General features: G+C 38.4%; 2 protein-coding genes across 4 annotated transcripts in view; one reads left to right on the forward strand and one right to left on the reverse strand.

The window, feature by feature from the left end:
* NIPAL3 (NIPA like domain containing 3) overlaps positions 1–2124 on the reverse strand; it is a 51300-nt gene extending 49176 nt beyond the window's left edge. The window contains exon 1 of one of the 2 annotated variants that reach the window (XM_074305839.1): positions 1963–2124. The gene's annotated coding sequence lies outside the window, so the exon portion shown is untranslated. The remainder of the gene's footprint in view (positions 1–1962) is intronic. The other variant, XM_074305840.1, reaches the window with a different exon arrangement.
* An 8456-nt stretch (positions 2125–10580) lies between these two features.
* STPG1 (sperm tail PG-rich repeat containing 1) overlaps positions 10581–21038 on the forward strand; it is a 92399-nt gene continuing 81941 nt past the window's right edge. For both annotated transcript variants that reach the window (XM_074305842.1, XM_074305843.1), the window contains exons 1-2: positions 10581–10704; positions 19717–19848. In XM_074305842.1, the coding sequence (XP_074161943.1) occupies positions 19788–19848 (61 nt within the window). In that variant the 5' untranslated portion in view covers positions 10581–10704; positions 19717–19787. The remainder of the gene's footprint in view (positions 10705–19716; positions 19849–21038) is intronic.

Genomic DNA, 21038 nt, shown 5'->3' on the forward strand with positions numbered 1-21038 from the left:
AAAAATTAAATGTGTTTTATATGACTAGACATGTATACTCTATATCAAATTTCTTGCCTTTTCATGGAAAAAGGGGAGAAGGATGGAGGGAAACTCAAAATGTTCAAAAGTGAATGTTAATGATTTTTACACATAATTAGAAAACAAATAAATTAATTAAAAGACTTTCTGTATCCAACATAACCTTCCTTCCTTTAATCTTTGACCTAAAATATATATTCCTAGGATTCAGATGCAGAAGAGATCCTAGAGCCCAAATCCCTCATTTTTACAGTTAGCTAACGAGCACTTATTTATTTATTTAATAAAATTACATGATAACTTTATTATATATATTTTTTGAAATAGCAAGTTGTACATAATAGATTTGTGGCTTCATTTTTTTCTCTTCTGCTTTGTTATGGAAATGTTTGTTTTATTTATTACTAAGTATCAGAGACATCATTTTGAACCCAGGTCTCTGTTGAGAGCAGTATTCTTTCCTAATCTACCCTGTGGTTCTTCAAAGACGGCCTGTCTTTGTTTCTGGATTTTGATCTCTCTGCAGTATAGAATATTCTCAAAGCCAGTAATATCATCAGATGAGCTTTTATAGCTGTACTGGAAGGGGAACAGGATTCACAGCCGAAGCTCTGACTATCCTCCATGACTTATTTTTCCTTCTTGCCTTTAACAGGCCCATAACCCAGATCTCTTGGGAGGGGTGATCTCTGTCTCTGAATTAATCAACAGACACTTTATAAAGTTTACTATGTTCCCCACATTATGCTAAGTGGTAGGGATACAAACAATGAGGGAGGGGGGAGAAAAAGACAGCAAATCCAAAAGACAGTCCCACCTCTGGAGGAAGGAGCCGGGGAAGGGAGTCACAAGTGGAGAAAGCAGGAAAGGGAGCCAGACTTGGAAAAACTTTATTTATTTATTTATTTATTGGGAAAAACTTTAAATGCAAGTGGAGAAATTCCTATTTAATCCTAGAGATGATCTGCCAACCTTAAAATGCATTTTAAGGAGACACCATAGAAATAACTAGATAAATCTCTGATGTTTATCTACACTGGCTCAGTGTAGATAAAATTCTTATTCCCTAAATCCTGCTAAAACACAGAAGTTTCCATTCACCCAGAGGGCCCATAATGGGAATCCTGGGACATCCTCTCACCTCAGGGCCCAAAGGAATACCACACCAGGGGGCTTGGGGTCCCGGCCAAATTTTCCTAATAAGTGACTCCCAGCTGTCTTTGATTATTAGGTGACATCTATCTCTTCTAGATCTCGGGCCTGATGGAGGGGAGGGAGAAACAGATTAAAGGAAATATAACAGCTAAAAACGGTCCCGCGGGCTCAGAGATGCTCTTTGGTTTAACCCTTTCTCTACTGAATTAACAGAGCGCAGGCAGGTGACGGGGGTGGGGACGAAGCAAAAAATCGGAGGCTTGGGTCACGTGTCTAACTCGAAGGCCCTTTGACAGAGGAGTTAATTACAATTTGCCCAAGGTCAGTCACACCTGGCGAGCCTCGGGGGGCCTCTCCGCATCCAGACCTGCGCTATTTCTACAAGCGTAGATGGAGGGGGGCTCCCATCCGGGAAGCTCTGGGGTGTGGCCCGTAACCGAGGAGTTAAAAAAAATAATAACCCTCAGCTAGAACTAGCGCCTGGGAGAAGGCCGTGCATCCACGTCCCTTTCTACCTGAGGTCATTTTTTTTTAACCTGAGCTTAATCCATTTCACTTCCTGGTTGCTTCATATCACACTCCATCAGGTAAGGAGATACCCCCATCCCCCACCGGGCAGACTTTTTAACCACGACGCGGATCAGAAAATGAGCCCAACTGAGAAATGCACCAGATAGGACTGATATTGAATTAACTTTCCATCTACTCGGGAGAAATAAACACGCACCCACTTTCCCAAAGCGCCCTCACCACGCCCAGGCCGCGCCCCCGGCGCAGCGCGCTCACCTGCTTCTCCCCCACACAGCCTCCATCCGTCAGCCGCGCGGGTGGGAGGACCGCGTCCGTCCGCTTCCCGAGGAGAGGACCCCTAATTTCTTCTCCAGCTGGGCTCTTCCCGGCTGCTGCAGAGCTGCGCTCTCCGGGGCGGGGCCTCCGCGGCCTGCCACTGAGCGGTGACGCTCCGTGACGCTCGGCGGGCGTGAAACCGACATCCCCGGGCTATTGGCTGGAGCCCGACAAGCTTGTCTGAAGTGTGGGGGGAGGGGAGGGGAGCCCCGGGTAGGCGGTGGCGGCGGAGGGGAGGGGACGCCGGGAGTCCCGGAGCACCCACATTCCGCCGTTTCTAGCTTGCGCAAATGAGCTTTGGAGGGAGGGAGCGGGTCTCCTGCCCCGCCCTGCGCTGTGTAAATAAACCCCTGCTAAATAGAAAAATAATGCGGGTTCCTGGAAAATAGTGATGGGACCGAACGGTGCTCTACGTAGATGGTTCGGAAAGTGTGTGAAGCATTAGGAAGGGTCTGGAAGGAAGGAAGAAAGTAATGAGAAGCAGAACGAGGCTGGGAAAAAGAACTACGAGAGGTTTGCCGCGGCGAATTCTACAGCATTGGCAACTGCGTGATGGGATTGATTAGGGGAGGAGACCAGTGGGACATCCAAGTAAAGATACCCGGCAGGGGACGGAGGAGTCCCAGGCTGCGGACAGCACCATGAAAAGGGAGGGCGAGGGACGGGACAGTGAAGAAGCCAGATCCCAACCCCACCGCTGCTGCTTCCACGCGTGGTCATTCTGGGGCTTTCTCAGTTCTCCCGGAAAACAAACGTTTCGGATTACGCGGCCTTCCAGGGCCCCTCCATCTCCAAAGTCATGATCCTGCGAAATAAAATTCGGGGCCTTCTACTTACGGGGTGATCCAAGTCACGGGAGTGGGCAAAGGCAGATTTTAAATAGCCACTGGTTTAATGAGGCCATTTGCAAGCTGTGCTACCAAACTGGCAGGGACAGAAACCAAATCAAAGGGACTGAGGAATCGGAGCCATGGAGTACTTTTCTTAAGTATGATAATGAAATAAGGGCAGGTTGTCTTTTAGGCTAAGGGGAGATCCATGACTGATCATAATGAGAAGTTACCAAGACGGGCATCGATTGAAAACTAATGAGAGGGGCCGCTAGGGGGCGCAGTAGATAGAGCATCAACCCTAAAGTCAGGAGGACCTGAGTTCAAATGTGGCTTTTCACACATTTCCTATCTGTAGGACCCTGGGCAAGTCACTTAACCCCAATTGCCTCAGCAAAAAACAAAAACAAAAACAAAACAAAACAAAAAACTAATGAGAAAGGTCATGTCCTTTTGTCCAAACTGACCCCATGACTGAAATGCATTCATCCTCCCTTCAACTTGTAGAATCTTTACCTTTCTTTAAGACTAAACTCATCGGTCATCTCCTACAGGAAGCTTTTCATGGTCTCCCTAATAGTCTTTCGTCTAAAATTATCATGTGTAAATAGTAATCTAGTGTTTGGCAAGTCCCTATAAAAGAAGTTTTGGGGGTAAGAACACGACATTTAAGAACATTTGCTGGCAAAACTTAGATAAAATAAATTTTTTAACAGCTTAATTAAAGGACTCATTTCTCAAATAACCGGGGAATTCAGCCAAATATATAAAAATAAGAGTCATTCCTCAGTTGATAAATGGTCAAAGGATATGGTCCTTCAAAGGCAAAGCTGCCATAGCTGAACCCAGTTGTAGAGTTTTAGGTAAGGAAGGCAGAGAGCAGCTTTGTGGAGTGTGTCCCTCTGTACCTTTATGGGGAAGGGAAGCAGGAGTTTATTTTCTACCTTCCCTGTATCCATCAGCCATGGCTTTTTTGTAGAGGAACTATTTGCCCAATGAGAGACTGGGTGTCCAACACTCAAGCAATTCAAAGAATCTTGAGTTTGAAGCCTTAATCAGAGATTCTCCTTAGAAGATAGACAACAGACAGATAGACAGACAGACAGACACACACACACACACACTCAAAACAGGAAACAGCTTTGAGGAACAAGTGACAGCAGAGGAAAGAGCTGACTGTGGGCTCTAGAGATCTAACTTCAGCAGTAGAGAGTTGAACTGCAGAGATGTCCAGATTCAGAAAACCCAATTGAAATACTTTCCTAGCAAGATGGGATATTTAATGGAAACACCATAAGAAGAAAAAGAATATTAGAGCCTGACAGTACTACAGCTGTGCTGGCCACTCTTCCTAATGACACGGTATGTATTTGTGGATAAACACATCCACATGGCATAGCTACTATTCTTACATGTACATTTTACTAAATGTTTTTGTTTTGATCTATTTATTTCTGCTAGTTGATTATTGAAGATAGGCTCACTGATGGGCTTGGAGTTGTAATTCTGGGAATGCAGGTCCACCAACCTAGGACTAGCTGCTTTTTGGAGACCCAACCCTTGAATATGAATCTAATGGTACAACAATCTTTTATTACATTCATATACTGTGTAATCTGTTTAGTTAGCCAATCCCCAATTGATAGTCATCCACAGTAGGAACATTAGAAACATTTTTTGATACTCTTTAAGATCAATAATTTTTCAATTAATGCAAAGTGAAATGAGCACAACTAGGAGAACATGGTACATAGTAACATTGCACACACAATTGTACATACAGTATTATAGGATGATCAATTATGAATGAATTAGCTATTCTTGTCAATGCAATGGTACAAGACAATTTTGTATGAAAAATTCATCTGTCTTCAGAGAAAGAACTAATGGAGTCTGAATGCAGATCAAAGTATACTTTTTTCTTTATTTTTCTTGTGTGTTTTTTTTGTCTGTGTTTTCTTTCACAACATTAACTAAATATGTTTTGCATGCCTGCACATATATAACCTAAAAACTTATCCTCTGAATGAAGCAGGGAAGGGGAGATAGAGAGAAGAATTTTGAACTCAAAAATATTTTTCAAGGAATGCTAAAAATTGCTTTCACAAGAATTAGAGAAGATATTAAATAAAATATGAAAAAAATAATTTCTCTATTTATTAATTAGTCAACAAGCATTTTGGAGAAGGAAAAGGCAAATCATTCTAATATTTCTATCAAGAAAACCCCAATGAGGTCATGAACTGAAAGGACTGAACAACAGCAACAAGAAGTATTTATTAAGCATTTAATATGGGAATATAAGTAGAAGCAGAAAGAAAGCCCCGAATTGCCCAGATTAACAAAAGAGAAAATAAATTACTTAAAACATCCTATTCTAGGAAAAAAAAAAACTATTTAGAAAAATAGGTAAAGAAGAAGTCCTGCCAAATTCCTTCTGTTACACAAATATGGGACCGATAACCAAACCAGGAACAGCCAGAACAGAGAAAGAAAATTGTAAACCAATCTCCTATTGAATATTGATGCAAACATTTCAAATAAAATATTAGCAAAGAGATTACAGCAATTTATCAACAAGATAATACACTATGACCAAGTGAGACTTATACCAAGAATGCAAGACTGGTTCAATATCAAGAAAATTATTTCCATAATCAACCATAACAATAACAAAACTAATAGAAATTATATGATAATCTCAATAGATGCAGAAAAAGCTTGTGACAAAATACAGGACTCATTTCTATTAAAAACTTTAGAAAGCATAAGGATAAAAGTAATTTTCCTTAAAACAATAAGCAATATCTATCTAAAACCAACAGCAAACATTGTTTGTAATGGAGAGAAGCTGGATACATTGCCAGAAGAACAGAGGTGAAAGAAAGATGCCCATTATGACCATTATTATTCAGTATTGTACTTGAAATGTTAGCTTTAGCAATAGGAAAAGAAAAAGAAATTAAAGGAATTAGAATAGACAATGAGGAGATAAAACTATTCCTCTCTGCAGATGATGTGATGATATAGTTAGAGAATCTTTGAAAATCATCCAAAAAACTACTGGAAACAATTAACAGCTTTAACAAAGTTGCAGTATATAAAATAAACTCAGACAAATCATCAACATTTCTATATAGATTACGGACAAAACCCAGCAGTAAGAGATAGAAAGAGAAATTACATTTTTAAATAACTGTAGACAAAATAAAATATTTGCGCATCTACCTGCCAAGACAAACACAGGAACTATATGACCACAATTACAAAACGCTTCTCACACAAATAAAGTCAGATCTAAACAATTGGAAAAATATTAATTGCTCATGAATAAGCCGAGTTAATATAATAAAAATGACAATTCTATCTAAATTTGGAATTATGCCCAAAAGGCTATCAAACTGTGAATACCCTTTGACCCAGCAGTGCCATTACTGGATTTGTATCCCAAAGAAATTATAAAGTAGGGGAAAGGTCCCACATGTATAAAAAAGTTTGTAGCAGCTCTTTTTGTGGTAGCATGGATAATTATATCTCTTCTGCACCAAGACTGACATGTGAGTTCATACTATGCCATACTAATCAAACTGCTAAAAATAGAACTAGAAAAAATAACAACAAAATTCACCTGGAAGAACAAAAGGCCAAGAATATCAAGGGAATTAAGGAAAACAAATACAAAGTACTAAACCTAAAATTATATTATAAAGCAACAGTCATGAAAGCATTTGGTTCTGACTAAGAAATAGAATTGTAGATAAGTGAAATAAATTAGATGCACCTGACATAATAATCAAGGCCTACCCCCAAACTCCAGCTTCTGGGATATAAAAACTCACTGTTTCACAAAAATTTGTAAGGAAAGCTGGAAAATGATATGCTAGAAACAGCATATACCTATACCTTATACCCCATACCAAAATAAGATCAAAATGGGTACCTGATTTGGGTATAAAAGGTGATACCATAGGTAAATTAGGAAAGCAAGGGGTATTTCACCTATCAGATCTTTGGGAAAGGGAGGAATTTATGACCAAAGAAGAACTAGAGAACATTATGAAATGCAAAATGAACAACTTTGATTACATTAAATTAACAAGGTTAAGCCAACAGAAACAAGATTAAAAGGGAAGTATAAAGCTGGGAAACAATCTTTACAGCCAGTGTTTCTGATAAAGGTCTCATCTCTAAAATGTATAAAGAACTGTGTCAAATTTATAAAAATACAAACAATCCCCAATTCATAAATGGTAAAAGGATAACGAACAATTTTCAGATGAAGAAATTAAAGTCATCTATAATCATATGAAAAAATGCTCTAAATAATTTTTGATTAGAGAAATGCAAATTAAAACAACTCTGAGGTACCACTTCTCAGATTGACTAAGATGACAAGAAAATATAATGATAAATGTTGGAGGGGAAGTGGGAAACTGGGACACTAACGCATTGTTGGTGGAGCTGTGAACAGGATCCAGCCATTCTGGAGAGCAATTTGGAATTATGCCCAAAGGGCTATCAAACTGTGAATACCCTTTGACCCAGCAGTGCCATTACTGGATTTGTATCCCAAAGAAATTATAAAGTAGGGGAAAGGTCCCACTGTTAGGATTACTAGGTGAGAACTCAGGTTGTCTGGACAGTGACAAGGTGAGAATTCAGGTTGTCTGGACAATTACAAGGTGAGAACTCAGGTTGACTTGATAGGAGCAAGCTCATTGGCTGAAGTGGTTCTTCCCAGAAGCCCTTGCATTATCCCACGCCCATTCTCTGGGAGGAAAAAAGACACAACATTGGGCCTGGAGAGCAGATTGGATTGGAGAAGGACAAGAGTCAAAGAGGAGAAGACTCTGCACTACATCTGGCTTGACGCAGCTCTCTGCAGGAAGGGAAGTCGGCTCTCTGCAGGAAGGGAAGTCACTTCTCTGGACAAGAGTTAATAGCAACTGCCTGGAGATAACAGTTCACTACAGGAAGAAGAATCTGTCTGAAAGATTTGAGTAGACACAGCAGATCTCTTCCCAGAGAGCGATCCAGCAGCTTTTGGAGACGACAGCTCGCTACATTTGGCGTCCACACGTGGGGCCAGGACTTTTGCTTATCCTGACAAGAGGAGCTAGACCAGACCTTTGCATCCCACATGTATAAAAAAGTTTGTAGCAGCTCTTTTTGTGGTAGCATGGATAATTATATCTCTTCTGCACCAAGACTGACATGTGAGTTCAGTTTAGATCAGTGGTGTTAAGTAGAAATGGGGCCATTAATCTGTACATAAGGATTCCTGAAACTGTTTATTGTTTTAATTTGGAAATATAATATTACTTATTTGAAAATAAAGTTTTACATGTGATTTACTGCATTTTTATTTATTTTGTTAAAAAATTTCCTCAATACATTTTAATGTAGTTCTAGCCAGCCTACAAAGTTTGACACTTGTTGTGGAGACAATCTTTTCAGGAAGTTAACAATGAAAGGGGAGAAAGAAATGGAGCAGTAGGGGGGCTACTAATCCATTCTGACCTTTCTGCTGATCTTCAATTTCTCATAACCCAATAGACATCTCAAACTGGATGTCCTGTAGACTTCTTAAGCATAATCCCTTCAAATTTATTATCTCCCCTCCTCCCCAACTTTTCTTTCTTCCTAAGTTCTCTGTTACATTTGAGTCACTCTTATTTATTCAGGCTCAGGACCTAGTTGTTGTTCAGTAATTTCAGGTAGTGACCCTATAGGGAATCTTCTTGGCAAAGATACTGGAATGGTTTGCCATTTTCCTCTCCAGCTCATTTTACAGATAAGGAAACTGAAGCAAACAGGCTGAAGTGATTTGCTCAGAGTCATTAGTAAATCTGAAGTCAAATTTGAACTTATAATATGTAACGTGCTGTTGTCTCCAGAAACTGCTGATCGCTCTCTGGGAGGAGATCTGCTGTGTCAACTCAAATCTCTCGGACAGATTCTTCTTCCTGTAGAGAACTGTTGTCTCCAGACAGTTGCCGTTAGCTCTGGTCCAGAATAGTGACTTCCCTTCCTGCAGAGAGCCGCCTCAAGTCTGGCCTAGAGCAGAGACTCCTGAGTCCAAGTCTGGTGCTCTATTTACTTCAACACCTAGGTTGCCTTCAGGACCTACTAGTCATCCTCAGTTCTTCACTCTCTCAGTTATCTCCATTCTCCTCTTCTCATTCAATCTACTGCTAAGGCCTGTGGGATTTGATGTAGTGTAACCCTTGGAAATGATGTTATTCATTTTTAAATATTTTTTAAAAATAATATTTTATTTTTCCAAATATATGCAAATATTTTTTAAACATTCACCTTTGCAAAACCTTGTGTTCCAAATTTTACTCCCTTTCTCCCCCGCCTTCTGCCCCCAAACAGCAAGCAATCTGAAATAGATTAAACATGTGTACTTTTCCTAAACCTATTTCCATATCCAACATGCTGCACAATAAAAATCCCATCAAAAGGGAAAAATAAACAGGAGAAAGAAAAAAATAACCAAGCAAGCAAACAACAACAAAGGTGAAATTACTATGCTTTGACCAGCAGTCTCCAATCCATCACATTGTTGAAAAGAGCCAAATCCACCATAGGTGATCATCTTGCTGTTACTGAATACAGCGATCTGGTTCTGCATCAGTTCATGTAAGTCTCTCCAGGTCTTTCTGAAATCATCCTGCTCATCGTTTCTTACAGTACAATAATATTCCATAACATTCAGATACCATAACTTATTCAGCCATTCTCCAATTGATGGACATCCACTCAGTTTCCAGTTTCTTGCCCCTACAAAAAGGGCTGCCACAAACATTCTTGCACAGGTGGGCCTTTTTTATGAAACCTCAGGACACCAGGTAGTCACCTTGGGAATATAGCTATATTAGGAGTGATATGGCACAGTCTCGGAGAGTATGTGTGAAAGGGAGTTGAATTTAACATCTTTATTCAACTAAACCATCTTTCAAGGACATATGGGTTGTCACCAAACTCTGGGGGGCTCTCTTCCATCTGGATCCCCCAAAATAAACACTTTTTAAATTCAAGAGCGAGTGTTAGCCTTCATTGTCAGACTTTCCACCATGGGCAAGGACCTTTCCCTGAAGGACTTTCCTCCTGAGCAGGGTACTAGAGCATATTTCTGTCCCATGTAACCTCCATGATAAAGGCACTCTCTTTACCATCTATTAGCATATTCTTGTTCCCGGGCTCATACACTTGTCAACAAAGGATGCACGTGTGAGTTCACTCTCAGAGTTGTAATTGTAACTTTCCACATTGGTCAAAATAACAGAAATAATAATAATTTGCATAATATAATAATATAATAAAATATAGTGCTTTCTGATTTGCAAATATCTTTGCAAATCTCATTTTATCCATCATTCTAATAATATAATATATGTATATAATATAATAATTTAATAATAATAAAAAACAGGTTCTGTTATTATCCCCATATTTTTACAGATGGGGAAACTGATCACATAGTCAATCAATAGAAGCCGAAATTCTCAATGCCTTTTCTTTCTGGGGGATGCAAATAAAAGACCCAAAGCACATTGGGGGGTGGGGTGGGGGAGAATCCTATCCATATGCTGCAGTCCTATTCCGGGACCGTCCCATCTTATTCATAAACCGAAGCTTCCTTCTTACATAGTGGGACAGACACTTTGAACAGCGCATGCGCCCTGGAAAGCCTGCTCCTTCAGACGTCTCTGAAAGACTTCTGGCGATTGGCCAGAAGAAACTGGCGTTTGGATTGGCCCGGGAAGCTTTCGAATGTTAGGGTTGTGTTGTTACAGTAACCATGCAGCTCAGTCCTAAACTTTTCCGGATTTGCCTTAGAGGCTAGGTAGGAAAGTTTGGGTGGGGAGAGGGTTTGGGGAGGAGGAGGAAGAGCTTGGGCTCCGCTTGGCTGGGGAAGGTGGGCCTCTCCCCCGTCCGGCCCCTTCCCCGACGTGCAGGAGACAGAACCCTCTGGGAATCTGGGTGCAGGGCCACGAGGCAGCTGCGGGGGGAATCTCTTCCCTTCCTCCTCCCTCCCAAAAAAACCACTCCCACCATCCGAAGATGGCGAGGCAGGTGTCTGCTCCTACCTCAGCTCTCTTCAGCTTTAAGCCTCTGGAGCCTCAGTCTCCTCATCTGTGAAATGGGGTTGATCTTGGGGAGCCTGGTTTACCTGTCAGGGACATGGGGGTGGGGGGGAGGGGGGTCCTCTTTGTAGATTTCCAAGTGCTATAGAAACGTTCCTTTCGTTTTTACCTTCCTTGGATTTTCTCTGCTTTTACTCAAGTTTTAGCCAAAATCCTATTTTCTTACAGGAAACCTTTCCCAACCATCTCTAATGCTAGTGTCTAATCCCGGTGTGATTGTGCTCAATTTATCCTGCATAAATCTCGTTGCACTTAGGAGCTTGTACGCTATTTTGTAAAGGAAAATACCGTGTTTGGGCTTTTGCCTTGATTAAGGAGACGAAACTCAGGGAAAAAAAGAGAATTAAAAGAATTATTCAGAAATCTGGGCTGATCAGGGTTAACGAGCGAGGGATGCAAGAGGAAGCATCTTTTCGTAATGAGAGATCGGACAGCTCCAGCCAAAGGGGGCAGACACCAGTGGGCCAGCATTGAGGACCGACAGGCTAGGAGGTGACTTAATTACTCGCTGGGTAGTGAGAAGTGTAAAAGCTGCAGACTTCCTGCAGGGGTCCTCAAACCACGGCCCACCGGCCAAATGCGCTGCGCCGGGTTATGCTGCAAACGGGGCCGAGGGGCAGAGACAGAGTGGGAGCTTTTGTTTTTACTCTAGTCCGGCCTCCCACAGTCTGAGGGACAGAGAACTGGCCCCTATTTAAAAAGTGTGAGGACCCCTGCTCAGAGACTCCCCCAGGACTTGATTTACAAGCATAACTTTTAATAATATTTCTTCTTTTAGAATGAGCTGCATGAAAGCAGGGGCTGCCTTTTGTCTTTGTACCCCAGTCTTAGCCCTTAGTAGATGCTGTTTATTGGCTGACTGACTGGAAAGAGCTCTGCATCAAGAGTTTGAGTCAGAGTTGAGTTCCGGCTCTGCAGCAGATAAATTATTTACATTGTCGGGGACTCCTGTTTCTCTTCTGTAAAATAGATTGCATTGCACAGCTCTAAACGCTATGATCCTAGTTGTATCTTAACCAAGAAGCCTTTTCCCTTCCAAACCTTAGCTTCTTCCTCTATAAAATGAAAGGTAGGATAGTCAGAAACTAATTTTCAAGTCGGGAAGACCAAGTTCAAGTTCAAGTTCCAGCTCTTATATATGCTGGTTCTGTGACCCTGGGAAAGTAAGTCATTTTTCTCTCTCAGTGCCACAGAAAGCTTTCTAAGGCTAATTTGCACAAGGGCCCATCTACATTGAGAGGACTTTCTAACTCTAGACTTTCTATACCACTGCTGCTGCTTCCACCTCTTCTGTTCCCCACCTCCCCTACACACAAACACATACACACACACACACCCAGGGACACTGAAAAAAAAAACACAACAAAACTTAATAATACCTGCCACCCTCCACTGTCATGGAGTGGCTTTGTCAATCAAAGGAAGTAATGGCTATGCATGGCTTTGCAACTCTAAAGTCTTTCTAGCTGTTTATCTCCAAGCAGGTTTTCACTGAAACTCATCCACTGAGATGTTTTTATTTAAAAGAAAATAAAAATTAATATTAATATTAAGCATCAATACAGCCAAATAAACTTGCCTAGTAGCATTTAAACTTAAATTAATTTCAAAGTGCAAAGTTTTCCATTATTCTCTTTAAGTTTCTGATCTCTTTTTCACTCATTCTCATTGATGTTTTCTTTTTTCATGGTCATAGTTATTTGGTTGTTTTTAAATATTGCTTCAGCTTTTTTTCATTTATGTTATTTTACAAAAATCTTTCCAGATTTCTTTGTATTTTTCATACTTGTAGATTGTAATTACATTATAGTATTCCATTACATGTATTCTTTTTTCTTTCTTTTTTTGATCTGGACTTGTGATTTTATCACTATCATGATACTTGCTCTGCTGATGTAGATCAAAACATCCCTTAAAACTTATAAAGTCTTAAATAGTTGTCTGGTCCACTGAGAAGTTAAGTTACTTGCCTAAGGTCACATAGCAAGTACAGTTCAGAGGAAGAACTTTCTTATTCGGTCATTCAGCAGGTATTAATTATAGACTTAACTATTTGTTGGGCAGTATGCTAAGGGCTGGAGATACCAAGAAAAAACAGGCCCTTCTCTCAAGGAGCTTACATTCTAATGGGAGAGACAAGGGTCTACACATACAAGTATATGCAAGTATATATAGAATCTCCTCTGGGTTCACTCCCCCAAGTGGTCCCCAGTAAGTGGTAGCTACTCTTTCTCAGGGTTTTGCAAATAATTTTGTGGGTATCTATTCTCCTAAAACTGTAGATTTCAAGCCACCACTGATATGGTTCCCTTTAACAATCAGCCAGTAGTTTTAAGTTTGCTGTAGTAAAGACATTTACTAAAATGGCATAGCAAGAATAATAGGCATGAAGCATTACTTGGGTAGCAATATCCCTTAAATACACATAGAATATATGGAGATGGGGAGGAGAGAAGGCCCAAACTTATAGGATGATGGTTTTGAGGCACATTTGTAAGGAACATATCTAGCAACTCAGCTTTGAAACTGCAAGGACTTAAGGGCTTTTTATTTTTTTTTATTTTTTTATTATAGCTTTTTATTTACAAGATATATGCATGGGTAATTTTTCAGCACTGACAATTGCAAAACTTAAGGACTTTTTAAAAAAGATCTTAAGCTTGCTGCAGAATATAATTGATAAATTGATCAACTGCATTGTCTTTTTGAAGGACACATCATCTCTCTTTTTAAAATAATTAACTCATTTTTAACATTGCTTTTTAAAAATTTTGAGTTTCAAATTCTCCTTATCCTTCCATTCTCTCCATTGAGAAGTCAAGCAATATATCAATTATACATGTAAAGTAATGCAAAATATATTTCCATATTATCCATATTGCAAAAAATTTAATGAATTGGTCCCAGGCCAATAAAGGCTCAGAAAGGATTTTGAAAATCAAGTAAAATAGGTAGAGGAAAAATTGGGAAGAGATATGAAAATGACGCAAGAAAAAAATCATAAAAAAAGAGTCAACAGCTTGATAAAGGAGACACCAAAAATACTGAAAAAAATATCACCTTAAGAAACTTATTAGGCCAAATGAGGTGCAAAAAAGCCAATGAGGAGAAAAATGTGTTGAACAACAGAATTGGCCAAATGTAAAGAGAGGGACAAAAATTCACTGGGGAAAGAAAGCCTCTTTAAAAATTAGAATTAATCAAATAGAAAAGGAGGTTCAAAAGCTCACCAAAGAAAATAATTTCTTAAAAATTAGAATTGAGGAAACGGAATCTAATGAATTAATAAACTATCAAGAAACAATAAAACCAAAAGAATGAAAAAATAGAAGACAATATGAAATATCTCTTTGGAAAAGCAACTTACCTGAAAAATAGATTTGGGAGATAATTTTAAAATTATTGGATTATTTGAAAGTCATGATCAAAAAAAGAATCTTGATATCTTTCTAGAAATTATCAAGGAAAACTCTTCTGATATTCTAGACCTCAAGGATAAAATAGAAATTGAAAGAATTCACCAATTGCCTTCTGAAAGAGATCCCCAAATGAAAGCTCCCAGGAATATTGTAGCCAAATTCCAGAGAGAAAAAATATTGCAAGCAGCTGGAAAGATTTATCAGCTTCTATATTAAAGGATCAAAATGATGAGGCTTGAATCCCCTCAATTCCTGGTGGTGATGAGGTTAGTGGCAATAAGAGAGTTGTTTAAAATCCCCTTTTAGTCTGCCACAGATATTAAAGTGAAAGAATTCACTTATTCCCTAATTATTAATTACAAAATGAAAGTTTATTGTTGGATAGAAATCAGTTTGCTAAGAGACTTCCATTCTTTAGTGGCAGGATTCTATTAGGGAAATGGAATTTGGCACTGAGAATGCTCAGTGGGCAGGGTCCTAGTAAATTGCTGGGTGATCTGTGAAAAAGCTTAGCTGAAGGAAGCTGTTAAATGGGCATCTTGGTTGGGGCTGGAACAGCCAGAGCAAATCACATCAGGATTTCTCAATTGAATGAGAATTTAGAATTTCAAAAAGATCAATGGAAGTTGATTTGCCCTTGAATAGTGTTTGCTTCTCTCATCCTGTCTCTAGACTCCCTGATCTCTGAGATCAGAAAAGGGGACACAATCTCAGAGTGATGATTTTAAGGAGAATACAGCTTCAAAATGATAATCTTAAAGGGAACACAGTTTCAGTAAAGGGACCAGTTTCCCTCCTGCTTCAAAAGGGCTTGGAAAGTCCCAAAGGAAGTTGTAGATCAAACAAGGAATACCAAGGGGCTACCTCCCTCAACATATCCAGCAAAACTGAGTATAATCCTTCCTCTGAGGGAAAAATGGATATTCAAGGAAATAGAGAACTTTTAAGCATTCTTAATGAAAAAAACTAGAACTGAATAGAAAATTTGACTTTCAAATGTAAGACTCAAGAAAAACTAAAAAGTTAACAGGAAAAATACGTAATAAGGGACTTAAAAAGGTTAAACTGTTTACATTCCCATATGGAAGGATGATATTTATAACTAAGAAGAACTTTCTCATTATTAGGGCAATTAGAAAAGGTTTATATAGACAGAGGGTATAAGTATGAGTTGAACATGAAGGAATATCCAAAAAAATTAAGGGACCAGAGAGGAATGTACTGGGAGAAAGGGAAAGGGAAATGTAGAATGGGACAAATTATCTTACATAAAAAGGGGATAAGAGAAGGGGGTAAGTGTGATAGAAGAAAGAGCAGATTGGGGGAAGCAACAGTAAGAATAGTCAAAACACTTTTGAGGCAGGAAAGAGCAGAAAAAAAGAATAGAATAAACAGAAGGGGAAGTAGGATGGAGGGAAATACAGTTAATAATAACTGTGAAATTGTTGAAGCAAGTTTCTCCTCTTTTCTGAAACAGAGAATTAAGTCAAATTTATAAAAATAAGACCATTCCCCAAGTGATAAGTGCTCCAAAATATGAGCAGTTTTCAGGTGAAATAATCATAGCTACACTGTAGCCATATGAAAAAGTGTTCTAACTCACTATTAATTGGAAAAATGCAAATTAAAACAATTCTGAGGTTCTATCTCATACCTATTGATTATAGGACAGAAAAGGAAAATGATAAATGTTGGAGATGTGAGGAAAAATAAAACTTTAATGCACACTGTGGATTGTAAAGCAATTCAACCATTCTATAGAGCAATTTGGAACTATGCCTAAAGGTCTATAAAACCATGGATTATTTGTATCCCAGAAGATATAAACAATGAAAAGAAAAAGGACTTATATGTACAAAAATATAGTAGCCATTTTTCTGGGTGCAAAGAATTAGAAATTGAGGGAATATCTTTTGGGAAATAGATGAACAAATTGTCTTATGTGACTATGATGTAATATTACTATGCTATAAGAAATGATGAGCAGGATGCTCTCAGAAAAACCTGAAAATGCAAGAACTGATGCAAAGTGAAATTGGGAAATAGATGAACAAATTGTCTTATGTGACTATGATGGAATTATTGTGCTATAAGATGAACAGGATGTTCTCTGAAAAACTTGGAAAGACAAGTGCTGATGCAAAGAGAAATGTAGTATACAAAATAACAGCAATATTGTAGTTATTCTCAAGACAACTCAGAAGAACTTAGAATAAAAATTGTATCCATCCCCAGAGAAATGATGACATTTGAATACATTGAAGCATACTTTTTCAAACTTTTATTTTTTCTTGAGTTTTTGGCTATATTATTGTGCTATATAAGAAATAATGAATAGGATGCTCTCAGAAAAACTTGGAAAGACTTACAAGTGCTGACGTAAAGAGAAATGTAGTATACAAAGTAATAGCAATATTGTAGTTATTCTCAGCAGTGCACTGATTCAAGACAACTCAGAAGAATTTAGAATAAAAATTGTATCCATCCCCAGAGAAAGAACTGATGACATCTGAATACAAATTGAAGCACACTTTTTCAAACTTTATTTTTTCTTGAGTTTTTGTCTATATAAGAAATGATGAACAGGATGCTCTCAGAAAAACTTGGAAAGATAAATTCTGATGCAAAGAGAAATGTAGTATATAAAGTAGCAGCAATGATATAAGATGTGAAAAACTTAGTTATTTTATCAGTGTAATGATCCAAGACAACACAGAAGAATTTAGGAAAAAAAATTTATCCATCTCCAGAGAAAGAATTGATGGAATTTGAATACAAATTGAAGCATAGTTTTTTTAAACTTCATTTTTTCTTGAGTTTTTTTTGTCTGTTTGCTTTCAAACATGAATATTTCTCTAGACTACGACTGATTGATCAGACACTAGGCTACTTATAGGGTTTGTTGCTTCTGCTGGACAGGTTGATCTGCTGGACTCCCTGGATGGGGCCCACTTTGTGGTGAGGAGCTGCATTGCTTACCACCTCCACTATCCGACTTGGCTGGATTCATTTAGAGTGGGTTTTTGTTTTTTTTTCCTAGCAAAGGCAATAGATAGGCTTGGCAGAAACCTTGTATCTGGGATTCATTATCTCTAGGAGAGATCATAGGACACAAATCTAGGGCCAAAAGGAAGAGGCCATCTAATCCAGTCCTTTCATTTTCCAACTGAAAAAATTCAGATCCAAGGATGTTAAGTGACTTAGGTTACTTAATCTTCAGCAAGCAGCAGGAGGTGTCAGAGAATTTGAACTATATTTGCCTGATTCTAGAGACAATATTCTTTGCAATATTCTACCTTAGTTTCCTTAGGAGATAAAGGAAGTATATCTTCTCCTATTTGGTAATTTTCCCTTTTTTTTAGCAGCTTCCCCACTTTTAGGTATGATGAATAGTCAGTTATATTTCCCATACTCCTCTTGAGGTCTTAGGGCTAGGGAAAGAGGTATTGGCTTATTGTGTCCTGTCACTGTCTCCTGGTCTCTTTATATGCAGTTATGTTTCTGACTCTTTCTAAGGTGGAAATGCCTCCTTTGCATCTGAAAATCTTTTCATTTATATTTTATTATCTTTTTTTTTTTGCCAGATGGAATTCAACCTCCTGCTCTCTACCCATATTAAATGATTTCAAAGCAGTTTGGGGAGGCTACTAATTTGGGGGTAGTAGGAAAGCTTTCCTCAAGAAGATGACAATCCTGCTTTTCAACACAAATGTGCCCCACGTCATTTAACTTTTTGTCCTATTGTTGGATGTTCAGACCATTTAGGAGGGTTTTTGTTGTTGTTTGTTTCTGATAATGCTTTTAGGATATGCTCGCTTTGACATCTCCAACTTTGGACTTTAGGAGTTCTCAGAAGAAAGTTCTTATCTTGTCCTCATTAAGGCAGTGTTTCAGTAATCTAGGGAGAGCCTTGGCCTTTGACTTAAAAGGAGAACCTCTGTGGACATTTTATCGATGAGGATCTTTCGCACTGTCCAACTCTTACCTGTAGCAACATAATCTCATCTTCTTAGTAAGAGACTTAAGAAAGATATTTAAATTAGAAATACAATTCCCATTATTTTTCTTAGGATCCATCTGGCTTGGGAGTGTGGGGTATTGGAATGAACCTTGTTGGAGATGTGGATTCTAGGATGCTAAAGTGGATTAGAATGCCCAATTTGAGTGTTTAACTTGATATCAGACAGTCTGATAGTTGAAAATTGTCTTTGCTTCTGTTTATGTATCCCTAAACAAATCACTTCATCTCTCAAGACATCTGAAAAATAAGGATTTGGGCCAGATGGCCTATAATGTGCCTTCTGGTTCCAGGTCTATGGTTCTAAGATATCGCATAAACTAAGTGACTGTGGCTGTTTCATCTTCCATAAAATAATGGATGATCTCTAATTTTCTTAGCAACAATTTTCTATATTATATTATTCTTTTCAGCTCTGTAAGTAACAGGGAGAATCTACTTAAATATATTTCTAGACATATTATCTTGGATCTCACTTTTTTTGTTTTTTGGCTGAGGCAATTGGGGTTAAGTGATTTGCCCAGGGTCACACTGCTAGGAAGTATTACATATCTGAGGCCAGATTTGAACTCAGGAACTCCTGACTTAAGGGCTGGTGCTAATCTACTCACATTTTAAGAATCATTGTAGGATAGTTGCTTGTGGGACAGAATTGGGGAACTATTCCTTGGTCTTCTAGAGGAAAAAGAAAAAAAAATTTCTAGTCTACATAAAGAAATTAAAGTTTTGCTGAATACAAGGGAAAAAAGAAAATCTTTGCCCTTCGGCAATTATAAGTCTAATTTCATAAGTACGAAGGGAGAAGTGACCTGGGCAATTTCCAATGTTCTACCAATACGTCATAGTCAGGACTCAATGTTCTTAGCCTAAAGCTCTGTTAGCAATAATAAAAATGATAACTTGAGAAGAAGTGACCTACACTGTTTTAGCAAGTATAAAAGGATGAGGTTTTAATCCTAGGGATAGTTTATGGTTTAGAAGGAAAACATGAATTAATCTTTATAAAACAGAACAGCTCTGAGACCAGATGATATCTGTTCTCCAAATACCAGCCTCACTGAGTAAAGAACAGCTGACCTCCAAAGAGCTGACTGTTAGGTGATGAATTCCTGGGCCATGACAATCCATAAAAATGTCTCTTTGGATAAATACAGTTCTTGCCCTTGGAAAAGCTACGTTCTAGTTAGGAAAGGGGGTGTGCACATGAAAAAAGGAAGTTACAATAGTCATAATTTCATTCCTGCCCTAAAAATGTTGCATTTTTGATGTTCTAGGTGGTAACAAAGAAAAATGTCAAAGATGCTTTCCGTCAGACGAGTGAAACTTGCTGCTGTTTCTTAGTGATATGGCTACTCTGGAAAACGAAAGCTACCGAAGATCCAGATTTTTTAAGAATATCCAAAAAGGTTTTGTGAACTTAATAAACACTTGCTTTATGGGGGAGAGAGCTCTACGAACATATAATCCCTGCAATTTGCAGAGCTGAGTTGTTGGAATGTAGTAAATATAGTGTCTGGCAGTGGAATGCAGCTGAATGAGAACTGGGATTTGGGTGTCTTCACGCCATTTATTAGTTGGATGTGACCAAGTCATTGCCTTGCTCTGCATGTCATAAACCGTGAGCTTGGACTAAATCATTTTGTAAATTCCTTTCTTTGACATTATAATCTCTGACCTTTCCCTCAGCTCTAACATTATAATGTTCATACCAACCTTATTATTCTGTGTTGTAAGATTCATTTGGGTTCTAACATTCTTTGTTCTAAGATCCCATTAGGTTATTTTTTATTTCTTTTTTTTTTTTATTGTAAGTTTATTTACTTTTAATACACATTGCTTTATGAATCATGTTGGGAGAGAAAAATCAGAGCAAAAAGGAAAAATTATAAGAGATTAAAAAACCCCAGAAGAAGTAAATACAGCATGTGTTGACATTCAGTCTCCTTAATTCTTTTTCTGGATGCATATGGCATTTTCTGTCCAAAGTCTATTGGGATTGCTTTGGATCACTAAACTACTGAAAAGAACTAAGCCTTTCATAGTTGATCATTGCACATTCTTGCTGTGGCTGTGTACAATGTATTCCTGGTTCTGTTTGTGTCTCTCAGCATCAGTTCATGTAAATTTTTCTAGGCCTCTCTATAATCAGCTTGTTCATCATTTTAAAAAGAAAATAATATTCCATTACCTTCATATATCATGACTTATGCCGTCATTCCCCAACTGATAGACATCCACTCCTTTTCCAATTCTTTGCTACCACAAAAAGAGCTGCTACAAACATTTTTGTACATGTGGGTCCTTTTCCTTCCTTTATGATTTCCTTGGGATACAAACCCAATATATTAGGCACTTCTGGGTCAAATGCACAGTTTTATAGCCCTTTGCGCATAGTTCCAAATTGTTCTCCAGAATGGTTGGATCAGTTCATAACTCCATCAACAATGCATCAGTGTCCCAGTTTTCCCATATCCCTTCCAATATTTATCATTATCTTTTCCTGTCATCTTAGCCAATCTGAGAGATGTGAGGTGATACCTCAGAGTTGTTTTAATTTGCATTTCTCTAAACAATAGTGATTTAGAGCATTTTTTCA

Source organism: Sminthopsis crassicaudata, chromosome 3 (genome assembly GCF_048593235.1).
Source record: "Sminthopsis crassicaudata isolate SCR6 chromosome 3, ASM4859323v1, whole genome shotgun sequence".
Classification (NCBI taxonomy): domain Eukaryota; kingdom Metazoa; phylum Chordata; class Mammalia; order Dasyuromorphia; family Dasyuridae; genus Sminthopsis; species Sminthopsis crassicaudata.